Source organism: Lipophrys pholis (genome assembly GCF_963383615.2).
Source record: "Lipophrys pholis genome assembly, chromosome: 13".
Lineage (NCBI taxonomy): Eukaryota > Metazoa > Chordata > Actinopteri > Blenniiformes > Blenniidae > Lipophrys > Lipophrys pholis.
The window spans coordinates 20,935,541-20,949,686 of NC_137632.1; the positions used below are offsets into that span (position 1 = coordinate 20,935,541).

The 14,146-nt window shown below is 41.7% G+C and overlaps 1 protein-coding gene across 3 annotated transcripts in view; it reads right to left on the reverse strand.

Annotated features, from left to right (window-relative positions):
* The window catches only part of hdac4 (histone deacetylase 4), a 145,783-nt gene that overhangs the window by 14,117 nt on the left and 117,520 nt on the right, over nt 1-14,146 (reverse strand). For all 3 annotated transcript variants that reach the window (XM_080478328.1, XM_080478330.1, XM_080478329.1), the window contains 4 exons: nt 11,535-11,590; nt 11,303-11,390; nt 9,544-9,663; nt 9,346-9,443 (listed from right to left, as the gene is read on the reverse strand). In XM_080478328.1, the coding sequence (XP_080334454.1) occupies nt 9,346-9,443; nt 9,544-9,663; nt 11,303-11,390; nt 11,535-11,590 (362 nt within the window). The remainder of the gene's footprint in view (nt 1-9,345; nt 9,444-9,543; nt 9,664-11,302; nt 11,391-11,534; nt 11,591-14,146) is intronic.

Sequence of the window (14,146 nt, forward strand, 5' to 3'; positions counted from 1 at the left end):
AAGACGGATTTAAGACGGTACGGTATGTGTTTGGCGCGGTGAATTACTACGTACAGCTTTCAAAGTGGAAAAGTCGGAAATTAGGACGCACACAGATATTTCCAGAAAGAGAAACATAATGAGACGTGTGTAAAGTTTGAGGAATATTTCTGACACTGCTAGATGGGTGTGCTTTGTTTACAACCTACAACATACACACAACCAAACTGAGAAGAGTTTGGGAGCAATAATATGTCACGCAGAGGAACCACATCAGCCGTGGGATCCTGTGGTAATGATTCAATGTGAGCTGCGGTTGGAAAATCTACTCAAGTTTAAACGATCGCCCTTATTGACGGGAGAAAAAACAACAAACATGTGTGTTCACGTTTAAGAGAGTTCGGCATATAATCAGTAGATTAAAGTAGTTTAAATCTATAAGGTCCTTTTTTTTTTTCCAGGGAGCTTCACGAAACGCTTTAAATCAAATACCAGGGAATCTAAACACATGTTGGAAAATAAAAGAATTACTAAGCCGTCTGTTTTTTGACCAGACTGAATAAAAAGATAGGGAACCAACAAGTAACACGTCCACAGTCATACTGAAGAGATTAAATCAGAGATCAGTGGTGCGCAACCATTTTTCCAAAACATTTACTTTGAGAAAAACACTGCAACAATAAGCAGGAGCCCTTGAATTAAAAGCAGTTTCCCATGTCTGCTGTATTTTGTTAATCAGTTTATCATTTACTGTGTGTGCAATCCTCATTTTGACCACATGTGAGTAGAGCAAGTTCACACAAACGTCAAAAATCTAATCCAAAAATCTTCCAATATTGAACTTGATTTTGAGAATTTACTAGAATTCACTGTATTGACTATTGGAAATTATACTCTGACTTTTCAGGCTCTGTGACTTTTGCTTTATCTGTTTATAATTACGTTTCATTATCATTTCAACTCAGATTTAGCAGGAAGCATTCCAATGAAATTATGAAGGCAGCAGCCAGTAACAACTCCAATCATTTAGTACATTACTAATTACAATAACCTAGGAGTTTAAATGAATATTATTGTTTCTACTACAGATTGCTCTTCATATAATTCACTGATCACCAAGCAGATATTTCGAGGAGGGAATCATCTTGAATCCCCAATGTTGGTGGCTGGAGTTCCCATTTCACCCCGTGCATATGTCAAAGTGCCCGAAGGCAAGGCACCAAATCCTAAATTGTTCCCAATGGAGGTTGCCAGTAGTCACCACTGTTATCACCATCTTTGAGTCCATTTAACCATTTGTGTTCCATTGGAAGACATTTCCTCAAGGCTTTCTTGAGCGGTCACCTACCAGCCAAAGTAGTACCCATGAGTGCATGGATGTAGGGACAATCAGAAAACATGTTGCCACTGAGTAGAGGCATAGAAAAAAAATGCTAATTATGCAAGTCTTTGGAATTTTTAGGATCTGTACAAGCGCCTATAAATTAGAACCCCATAATAATCAATCACCATTTAAGTCGATAATTTCAGGAGCAGCAGACTACAAACAGAGTCGACTTTGTAGAAAAGTATCATGTGTCCTAGCATTTTGGTTTGGAATCATTTAGGATGTCGCGCTCAGTTCATAAATAGTTGGACTTTCCAGATGGCAAAACAAGTGCCTCGCTCTGATTCACTGTGAAACCTCTGGCTTTTGGCTAAGATTCCATTTTTGGACCCAAAGATATTTGGGCGAGTGGCGTTTTGGTGAGCCCTGTGAGAGCTGGGAGTACCACAGGGTGCTGTTGTAGGTCCCCTGTACTTTTCTGACCTCAAGAACACGGCGCTGGTTTGCCGGCTGCGGGTGAGCAGCGTGCCCCGGGCTCCGTAGGCCACAGGGTTTTCCATCTATTGCTCACCGCCAAATTACATCCCCAAGCAGTGCACACCCCACCTCCACTGCCACAACACAACACTCCTACGTACACACAGCTGTCTGAGGGAGAGGCGGGAGGTAGCGTTGTGAGGTTTTTCTGGGAGTCCCAGACAGCGGGGATACATGGAGTGTGTGCGTCACCGTGCGATTGTGTGCATCTGGCAAAGTTTCAGGAGAAGACGTCATTGCAAAGGAGATGAAAGAGAGAAAGACAGCGATGCAGACTGCAAGTAAAAAATAAACACAAAACTGGCTACAATGAGAATGTGGCTATAACCGAGTAATGAACAACATGAGAACAATGACCTTTGGTTAGAGAAACGGTGATAACAATTTAAGTTTTTACTGCTTTAGAGGTAGACAGTAGTCCAGATGACTTTGTTTACTTTCTAATGGCAGAAGTCCCCAACAAAAACATGTCAATCAGAGGAAACTCCCAGCTAAATGAACTTTGCATATTATCCTTTGTCCTATTTGCTCCCACTGCTCACAAATGTGACCACACACACACTTTTCCAAATAACATCTTAGCCAAATAAGACCCCACAGCAAAAAGCCACACTCTAGACCACCGAGTATACTTCACCCACTATTGGTTCCTACCACCCGCCTCAACTCCTCCAACCTTGAACACGGGCAGAAACATGCAGAAAACTTGCTGGTGTCATGAGTACCAACTCCTCCCTCGGAGTAATACCCTGACATTTAAAGGACAAGAAAAGCCTCAGTGACTAATTAGCAGACGGACGCAGGAGGAAGCCAGTGGTTTTTGAGGAACATTAATTGCGAGTGAATCACCAGCCATGAATGCAAGGATTAAAAAGATTTTCTTGCTAATTGAGGGACGGGCGAGTTTACGAGTCGTGAGCTGCAGAACATCCTGAGAAAAGGTTGCCGTCCTGCAGACATGCTGCTTCTCGACCCGCTTTGTACGCACTCTGAATAAAAAAAGGCTCCGGTTTTAAAAGGTAACATTTGTTGACAATTTTTTTTACATTCCTGGGCAACCAGTGGGCATGTATAGGAAACGCTGGGACGATTACAAAGTGTGAACATTTCCATCTGCACCCTGATGAATACCACACAATTGGACCTTGCTTGTACTCTGGTTTGGCTCAATTAAAGTCGGATGGAGGTCTGCACACAGCACAGCCGAAGACGTACGAGAATGAAGGATGTCGCAGACTTTAGAAGCGCCAAAATACTCTAGTTTATCGTCATTTATAAGCATAATGAAGAAGTTCTTGCCATAATTTCAAATTGTTTACATTTTATGTGTTGCTTGAGATTTTTTAGTTGGTAAAATTCCCCCACTAAAGCTCCGTTTATGTCAAGTTTTTAAACGCAAAGGGAAAACTTTTGTTGTGTTTCGGGTGTCCGTTTACAATGAAGCTCAAAGCCACTGAAAACACAACTTTTTGAAAACACTCTTCTTATCTGTGTAAACAGAGGAAAACACAACTTTCTGAAACGCCGCTACTGCATATGCGCAGCACGGCTGTAGTAAACGCTTGTTCTGCACATGTGTGAGTAGATGGACTAGAACAACAATAGCGACCTCGAGAGTGTCATGACTTCCAGTTCATATTCCCCCTAACTGTCCAACTTCATCGTCTGTCCACACGAATGTCCGTGAACCCGGCATGTTGGTAGAATATTGTTCTCTGTGCGCATGTGTGTGTGTTTGGTTACATTACAAATTGTAAATGTTTTGTGAATTATCCTCAAGTAATTGCACTTTTCTTTTATAATTCATTTTAAACTTGCAGACCGTGAATGTCCAATGCATGGAAACATCGTTTTCAGGACAGTCTCTCGCGCATGTTGATATTGCGATGAAGACAAACTTGTGATATATTCCACAGCCCGTATTAGCATGCATGTGTTCTAATGTTAACAATGAGTGGACATGAAGTGAACTACGATTTAGATCAAGGCAACACCCAACAGGTGGGAACACAGCTTCACAGTGCTCCGATAAATATCGTAGAACTCAAATCTAGTCGAGTTGTGTTCCCACTGATTTTCAAATGGTAAAATCAGCGTAAAAACTCTACTATAAAGGGATTTTCCCCCCTTCATTTAGAGACTATTTCTTCACTTCGGGTCCCAGAGAGCTCTTTCAGTTGTTGGCTCTAAATCTCTAAACCCACAGCACGTCAGTGGTTGTCTTCAGAGCCAAGGAAAACTTCCTCTCATGGGGCTACTGATCTTTGTGGAATCACTCAACTTTGCAATTCGGCAGGTCTTGACCTTTGCCTTTAGTCCACTCCAGGGTGTATAACCTCTTGACAAAATATTGATGGTTTTGTGAAGATCTTTCGTGATTTATTGAATGATAAATTCTAAAACAAAATCGACCATCATCAACATATTTTTATCGATCACTTTAAATATAACACTTAACTTAAAGACTTCAGACATGCAGTTTGTTAAACATAGCCAATTTGACCGAGAACAGACCTGGTTGTCGAGGCCAACATTGGCCTCCAAGAGAGTGTGAAGTGGGCCTGAAGGATGAGCTTTCTTGAAAAATGGGAAAAATGACAAATAGGATATTAACCGTTCACTGAATGTAACTGCAGTTCCCAACTTTTCCACTGGGGTTCACACCATTTTAGACCCAGAACTGGAAACAACGCCTGAAGGTCAGAGCTCTGTGTTATATAAGGTGAACACATTAACAGCAAAGTAGCATCAGCCTCAAATCCTTTCGAAGAGTGTGAATTTGTGAACTTAAAAACACGCTGAAGCTACAGAAATCATTTGTTTCTAGAAGTGACAAAGTTGCCAAAATATGATTTTATAGAAGCCAAATGAAGCATCTTTACATTTGGGGTTTTAAAATTCAAAGAGCAAATATTGGTGCAAAATTGTTTTTTTTTTTTGTTTATTATAGTTCACAGCCTCTTACACTAGAAGACACCAGGAGAATGGTTTAATGTTGAAATGTGATCTTATTTTGAACAACCAACTGAAATATTGACTTTTTTTATATAATCTACACCTACTTATTGGCATTTAGACACGTGGAGTTGCTGTTTTAATTTTTTTTTAAAGGCATCCTATTGTTTTACTGGTCCAGCATACTTGAAATTTTGATCATTCTAGTGGTTAGTCTCCTCACTTATGTATCCATATCTACAGCAACACACACACACAAAAAAAATAAATCAATGGGTTGATGAATAACTGTTGGATTAGCTTATTTTTAAAAATGAAATTAAAATACAATACACACCGCACCGTTGAAAAGCGGCGGGACACATTTTGAAGGAGAATATGGACTTTGTCCTTTAGAGGGAGCTTTTTCCACCAAACCAGCAAAGAACAGGTTAAATTGCAGAGCTTGAAGGCTTTCCCCCTTCGTTCACAAAAAAGTAGTAAGCGAGAGCGTAAGAGAGAGCGAGAGAGAGAGAGAGCGAGAGAGAGAGAGAGAGAGACTTGCACACGCACACTTACACATCAAAGCCCTGTCATCTGGTGCTGCGGAGAGCTGGTTTGAATTAAATTTAATTCTCCTCCTCTCTCGTCTTTCCAAGTTCATGGCAGAGAGGGGGCTGAGGGTGGGTGGGGGAGGTGGGTGGGGGGTGAGAGGGTGAGAGAGAGAGAGAGAGAAAGAGAGAGGAGAGACGGTGCTTCTGGTTTTCATTAGGGCCAATTTTCTTATCTTTTTTCTCTGTGCTTTCTGGAGGCTCAGACTTGAGCCCCTGTAAATGCAACGTGGCACAAGCCAGCGGAGAAATGGGAAGGTGCCGGCTGCAGAGGCACGCATGCATCCCCTCCCCGAAATCACAGAGGGGGAGCGAGGGAGCGAGGAGAGGACCACGACACACAGACAGAACCAACCAAAGACAGGGTCTTGGTGCGTCAGGTGACATGATATTAAAAGGGGTTTCTGAGAGGACTTTGCACATCTGTTTTCTGCGTATTCATGCACCCTCATGCACAGATGAGCCGAGTCACTGTGCGCCATGTATTGGAAATAAACACCAGTAAGCAGCATGTGTGTCTGTCACTTTACATGTGTACAGACAAGACACAAATGCAAGTGTGTGTGTAACATATGCTGGCGTCCTGTGAGGCCCAGAAATATGTGCAGATAATATTTGATCCTTTGGGAATAAATGGCGCCTGCATTGCAATCTCTCCATCTCTTTATATCTTTGGTATTCTCCTTTAATGCAAAGGAGCCTGATTCCTAAACACACACACACACACACACACACACACACACACACACACACACACACACACACACACACACACACACACACACACACACACACACACACACACACACACACACACACACACACACACACACACACACACACACACACACACACACACACACACACACACACACACACACACACACACACACACACACACACACACACACACACACACACACACACACACAGAGGCCACCACATGCATGTTTGCTTGAGATGCATGAAGGCACAATCAACACACCAAAACTACTGTATATGGGTAAGTGGTTCCAGATGATGTTGTCAGCTTGAGCTTTCATTTTTTTGGTCAATACATTTTCAAGCAGCAAAGAAAAACAAGTGTATGCATATTTTTTTAAGGCTTTCGTACTAAAAGTGCAGCACTATTCCAAAAGACACTTTTGACCATCAGATACTGCTGATTAAACTGTGAAAGCGAAATGTTTACGCTTACATATTAGTGGTAAAGATGAACTTATACAAAGTATGGAGGTGCACCTGGTGGCAGCAGCTTTTCCTTGTCTGTTTTCTTTGTCCTTGTTAATTTGTTTGGTTGCAGTCTTTTAAAAGCTGCTCGGTGATGGCACATTCTAAATCAAGTCTCACATTGCAGGTTACATACATTGCACTGACAAGACCCAGACACAAGCAAACTTTTAGAAAAGCGGCGTGAACCTTGTTAAAAATGTTGGCTGAGGGCACCAAATCACACCAAACCAAGCCCACGCACACACCCTGCATCGCCGTCCTATTGTCACAATGTACCTTCAGTGGGGGGGTTCATGACAATGCAACGTTTCCAAACTGTGGGTATACAAGATGAAATTGCAGGGACTAAAAACAAAGAGACTGAATGGGAGTTTCCAATAAAGCAACTGCTTTTTTTTTTTTTTTACTGCCCACTATGTTGAAGGCATAATTGCACCAAAAACGGTCTCGTTAAAGAAAATAACAATAATATTGAAATCACTCAAATTCTTCTCAGAAATGTTCAACTTTTCTGATTATTTAACAAATACATGAAATTGAATGTGGACTTCTTTGAATCATCATGATATGATTTGCATTAACGCAAATGTCCAAAAATGTAAAGGTTGTTATGCTTCTATTTTACTGATCTGGCCCGGATCAAATCAAATGCAGCAGATTGTGGCTGCTGGACTAAAACAATTTTAACACCCCTGCTCTTTGACTCATATGTCTCTCACTCTCACTCATGACCCTTGTGACCTTGCAGATGCCCTCAAGGTGCCAAGTAAATTGTTCATCGCGGCTTTTATAATATCAACTAAACAACAGTACAAGGAAGAAGACAGATGCTGAGCAACAATAAGTAGACTGAATCTTTTTTACAGCTACAGATACAAAAATTCTGATTTTAAAACTGCTCAGTGTATCCTCTCTTAACTCGATTTAGAAGTTGCGAGGAATTGATTATTGATTAATTTTGAATTGGTGGTTTTGTTGTGTTGGTTGTCAGTAGTTGGTGAGTGTAGTGATGTTATGTTTCTATTTCAGATTGAGAAGATATTCTTGAGAAGAAAAGGTTTGAGAACGCCTGCTCGGATTAATGAGGCAGATTAACACCACACAATCCTAGTTAACACTTGTAACGGTTTCCCAGACGACAAAAGCCACAAATAACACATTTTCTGCCATCTCAATCTACATTGTGCATTCTATTGTTTATATAGAATTATTATTATCCACGTTACATTGTTTGCTTTCTGCCTTATTTTGGACTATGAAGCTTCCACTTTCAAATGTGTTTCACCAATTTTCATTTAAAGCCTTTAATATATTGTATTCAGCAATATTCAGAAGTCATTGAAGTTGATTGGACGAATACAGAACGTGAATGTTGCATGCCTGAAATTGAAAGCATTGTAAAGTATTAAAACAAAAAGGAAGCCAAATCAAAATTGATATGGAACTGTAACTACATTAAAGATTTAATGTTTTAGATTAGCATGCATTTCCAGCAATAACTCCAAGTTCTGAATAATACCCATTACAACTATTGATTCAACATGGTCAAAGTTATTTGATCATTTCAAAATCTTTATAGAATATTCAGTTTCTTTGTATCCACACTCTGGAAATCAATCCAAGCTTTTGAACCGCACACTGTAGCAGCTGCTGAGTCTGAACACGATGTGGGGTGTGATATATTTTACGTGGTTGTCATCAGCGCACATGGACAAAGAAGGGTTGAAAGGTTAGAGTGAGACGAGGGGAAGAAAGGGATAAAACTGAGGGAGAGGGAGAATAAGCAGAGTTCTGGGGTGCATTAGCTGGCTAAGGTGTGCTTCCGGTGGATAGCGTGCCGAAAGCTGCCAGAAGACAGTGGCCTGTCGGTTTGATGTGACGGGTCCGGCCAGATGGACCCGCGGCTAAAAACCACCGAGTCGTCTTCAAAGGGCTCTGGAACGAATCCAGGCCTGCGTCCACCCCAGCTGTATGAAGCAAAAATGCGTACGAGACAAGTACATGTCTGTGTCACGTCCATGACTCTGTGCGAGGTGTGCGTGCGTGTATGAGGTTATTTATAGCTCCAAAGGTGGAGCCAATAAAAATCAGGTCTCACAGAGCGGTACAGTTTTAGAGATATCGTAGAGTGCAAACTCAAACCTTTTCATTTCTTTGAAAACCCTTTACTTTTCCAGATATTCACATAAAGAGGAAATATTGCCGCATTTATAAAGACGTATACTCCAAAAGCTTCCAGTTTGGAAATTCCTACCTGAGAAAGTTCACGTGACAAGAAAGAAATACATCTAACTACTCCCTCCCGATGGAAATCATCAATATTTAATGATTTTATTGCGACACAACGGTGTCGTGATTACCACTCCTGCCCCACACCAAGAAGCCATTAGTATAGTTCTAGGCTTGTGGTCTTTCTGTGACCCCCCCACTTTTTGATTTTATAAAGGCATTCCGGTTTCTTCAGTGTAAAAAAAAAAACAAAAAACATGTAAATTTAAATGATCGCTCTGAATTGGCTGTAAATATGATTGTGAGTGACTCTCATAGTCAGCTGGAACTTTTTTGTGCAGTGGCGCTGCTATGACGTGTGAGGAATGACGTTTCATGTTCGCTGTTGGTAGCTCCTGAAATTTTCCCAGTGGGAAGTTGCAATTTTTCCATTTCCCGTAAGTGAATCATGAACTTGCCGTGCGACCTCTGACCTCTGTGAAATCATCGTCTTACCTGAATGCAGCGAGGTAGTCTGCATCACCCATAGGAGGCTCCAGTCCTCCGGTAAAGGCCATGTTCACATTGAAGCCCGCGGCTGCTCCGCTGCCCACCTGCGACACACACACACACACACACACACACACCAACACACACAAGTTTAACACACAGAAAACAAAGGAGAATAAAAACAGAGCGGTGGAGTTTTCCCACCTCATCGGGAGCTCCGCTGCCAGGGAAGAAGTTCCCGTCATCGTAGCGATGCAGAGACAAGTAAAGCACGCTGGGGTCGGCGTAGAAGGCCTGCTGGGTGCCGTTACCGTGGTGAACATCCTAGAAAAAACAAGAGATTCCAGCAAAATGTGTCATTAATCAGCAAATAACAACAATTTTCCAATTAATTCCTTCAAATGGATTAAAATACGAAAAGCTGCCTCCTTTCAACGAGACGGTCACTGTCTGTGCGACGGTCAGAAGGATCCAATAAAACACTTCAAAAGCCGCGCATGGTTTGCCAGCAACGTGACATTAATTAAATGACCTCATTTTTCTATAACCCAAGAATGCTTTAATACACTGATCCACGAAATGTCCCCGGCAGCCCCGAGGACCAGTGGCATGACAATGAGCCTGTTCCCCTGCGACAGACGGCGGAGGAAATGAAAAAAGGGCCCTTCAAAGACTTTGGGGAATGGCCGTGACCAGGCGGGGATGCTGGAGAAGAGCACCGCTTCTGGACATGGACACGACAAAGGCTTTGCCCTACCGACGCAGAAATTACTTTGCGTCTCTTTGGAGGAAAAAAAAAAAAAAAAAAACCAATAGAGACGATATTTTCTGACCCGAAAAAAACAAAGACAAGGTGAAAAGTTCAGCCAATAATGACAATTAAAGCTTTGATCTTACAGAGCGGGGCAACCCGGGAATAGTTAAAACCAGAGAAATGAAAGAACTTTTCACTTGAACATTGTACAAAGTGGTGATATCCATTTATCATATGCATGACAGTCACCAGATTAAATGACAAACTTTCTTTGTTGCAATATCTGCACGGATGTCTTGCAACAATCTCGAGAATATAAACGTTGACTCTTTTGTTAATCCAGAAATTATTTTGCTTTCTGACATCAAGCATAATGCAGCTCACAAAAGAAGTGAAGGAGCCGCTGAACGAATACCTCAAACTGGAGAAAGAGTAGACTGATGCTGAAGCGTCATTTATTGCTTCTTCAACTCTCTCAGCTCTTTGTAAGACCCTCCAAGAAAATTTGCAAACCCCGGCAAAATATGTGGAGGTATTCTGGAAACTTCCTCATAATTTCCCAATTTGTTGCAGCCAAGTGACATAGTGGCTTAAGAAATGATTTCTCGCTTGACAATCAAATCGATTTTCTTCTTCATGTGAATTCAAAACTGTGGGAACATTAAAAGATTCTCCGCCTGAGGAAAATGAGCTGAAAATTTTGTAAGTATCCATTTTCTACCGATCAGCTGTTATTAAACGAGTTTGCGAAGCAGAATTATTATTTTTTTGATCTGGACGTACATGGATATATTTTACTTAGAGGGGCCAAAAAGTGTGACGAACAGAGGGAACAGGGATCACCGATAAGTTGGAATTTTCCTCTGGAGGCTGCAAAGAATCTCCAAAGAGATAAAAGATAAGATGCTGAAATATCTTCCTCTGGCTATAAGCAGGGGAGAAGACACTTTATTCTTTTTTTTCCCCTTGAGATGTTCACGTTACAAAGTCTGGCGCATTAAATTTAATAACACCAAAGTGATTTCTCCCAGATAATGACATCTGGGAAAAATATCCACATACTGAATCACAATTACTGGTTGATTAGGGAGGAAATGCAACTTCTATTACTATAAAAATCAATGAGATGAAGAGGCACATGAAGACGCCTACAAAAGTGACTATTACGTAATAAGAAATGGAGTAATTCAGGTAGCCTGTAGAACTCACCCAGTCCACGATAAGGATTTTGCTGACATTGAGTCTCTGCTGCAAAAGTTTGGCTGCGATGGCGACAGAGTTGAAGTAGCAGAAGCCCCTGAGAAAGGAGAGAGAAGATATTGACTGGAAAAGCCTGAAATCACATGATTTTCAATGCCACAAACTTTTAGGGAAGCAACAATAGCATTTAAGAGATGTACGGTGTTTTTTTTTTCTTTGTCAAAATTGCAAATTCACTCACATCGGCGTGCTCTCCTCAGCGTGGTGTCCTGGTGGTCGGACCACAGCGAAACCATTCTGCAAGAGAAAAACACCAACGGTTCATACACCTATTCTATCCAAGCATACATTTTTATTGTTCTGAGGATCTAATGATCAAAACGTGCAGACATCATTCACAATCTTGATGCACTGGATTAAGATCAGGAACTAATACACAAACTTATCATGTAGGTACACAAACACATGGAACACCAGTTAATGATTAACGCTCTTGTTTCCCAGCAGAAGCAACCAGGTTCAGTTTGGGCTCCGGGCCTTTCTGAGAAGAGTTTGCATGTTCTTTTGATGTATGCGAGGGGTTTCTCTGGACACTTCCTCCCACGAGGTGCCGCCTCTCGACATGTGACATTGAGTGCGTGTTGGTGCTGTGATGGACTGGAGTTCAGGGTGTAACGGGCCAGTCACTCATTGTAAGCTTGGATCGGCTGCAGAATGCTTCAACCTTAAGTTGGATAAAGCAGCAAAGAAGATGGATGGGAATTGAAAAGAAATTTTCCTGGTTCGATTCCTGCTTAGGGCCTTTTTGAGTGCAGTTTGCGCATGTGTTGGTTTTCTCCAGGTACTCCAGCTTCAGTTTATAAATTCACCGGTGTAACTGACGACTCTAAATCTCCCGTTGGGAAATATCCTGATCTCCGACTGTCTTAAACTTGTTTCCCACTCTGACCGAGCTCAGTGAGGCAGGGGCTCAAGTGTTCCCGGTCCAGACGATCCCAGTGATGATGTTCCCTGGTTGATCTGTGCTTAGCCGCTGGATGTTTGAGTCTCTAACCGTGTCTGCATGGATCTCAAAACAATTGAACCAGGTCAAACTGGACCGGGTCACATAATCTTGGAAGATGTTTTGCTCCTGACCCAAAGTGACTTCATCAGTTCAAGCTGTTCATTGGACCGGGCTGGCCAGTTAACTATATGACAGGAAGCTCAGGTATTTAAACCTTTTGGGCGTGTCACCCAAGATCTCAAATTCTATTTAGGGCTTTAGGGCTCCTGGGGTTCACAAGAGATCACTTGTGATTGAACATGACCCTTCAAAGTTGGATTATTGGATTTTTATCCAGTGTGTATTTTACAGCAAACTAATACACTTTAATAGCCGTCTATTGCACTTGATTTCGATTTGTTTCAGTAACATGCATTTTATCTTTTCAAATTGTCTATAGAAATCAGCATTTTATCATTTAAACTGTTGTATAATATGACATTTGAGGATGTAATGTGTGCTGAGGACTTCTTGGCCAGGTCAGCCTTGGAAAAGAGATCGTGATCATCATGTTTTTTTTTCTCCTGTTTAAATAAAGAAAAAATTTTTGGTGAGTAGGTGTCTGTTCTATGTGATGGATCATTAGTGGAGCACCTTTCATATCATGTCAATCACTTTGTGCTTCATTTGACTGTATGAAATGTGTTTTACAAATAAAGATTGGTTGATGTGGACGGAATTTTTTTTAAGAATTCCGGGGAGGAAAAAAGGTCGTTTTGGCTCGTGTGGCCTCAGTGATGACGTGCCCTGATTTTTACCCCTCCGTGTGACCTCGACGTTGCTTACAGCCGAGGCGGAGGATGTCTGGATGGATATACAACGTCACCTTGGTCCATCGTATCACCCGTCACAGCTATCTCTGAATATAACTTCACCACATTTCTTTGAAGACTCGCACACACGGAAGCAGATGCTCACAGTGGGTCATTTAAGGGGAATTTTGTTGAGGCAGTCCTCCAAGCGGCTATTTCTGGAGGTTCCCACTGCGGGGACATTAGATAAATGTTTGGCCTGATGTGGAGCGAGGCGAGCCGGGCTAATGATGTTGAGTCAGCTGCTGTGGATTAGCAGCCAGCCGGATGGTTACTACAGGGACAAGTGCCTCAGTTGAAGAACTCCTCATGACACCGTCCCAACGTGAAAGTCCAGGAGACACGAAGGAGGCGGGCGCTTGTCTTTACATCAGGGAAAAGTAACAATTAAATCGAAGCAGACGTGAGGAAAAGCGTAGAAGGCTGCAGGTGGCGGCACAGAGTGTGTGAGACTGGAGTGGATTTACGGCTTTCTGTGGAGTTCAGAGGGTTGTTGGTGCAGGTGGAATTTGGTCACTTGGCTGTGGTAGAGCCTCAGAGGACCATCTGCATGCGTGTAAAGGATGTGAGGGTGAGAGCGTGTGTGCTTAGTAATTTGTACACTTTTGCATGCGTATGTTAAGTTTAGTTGACGTGTGAAACCGTTGAACCATTACCTCCTTCAGGAGGGTTCTGTTTACTGAGTGTAACATTTGTCTGCAGGTTTAATGAAAAACTACCTGCACTATTTTAATTAACATTTTGACAATGACGTGACATATACAAAGAAAAAAACGGCATCAATTCCTCAATTGCAATATAAATAGTGTAATAAAAATCAACTGTTATCTGTAAGTTGTAAAGCACATGGTGAAGTGAGACAGAATATTGTTGAAAATTGCAGTCCTTTTATTCAAATTTCAGGTTTGTCATGTTTTGTAAAAGGATAGTTCATTAAATGTGGACTTCTTCACAATATATCAATGCTATTATTTAATTGTCCAGTTCACTTGTGAT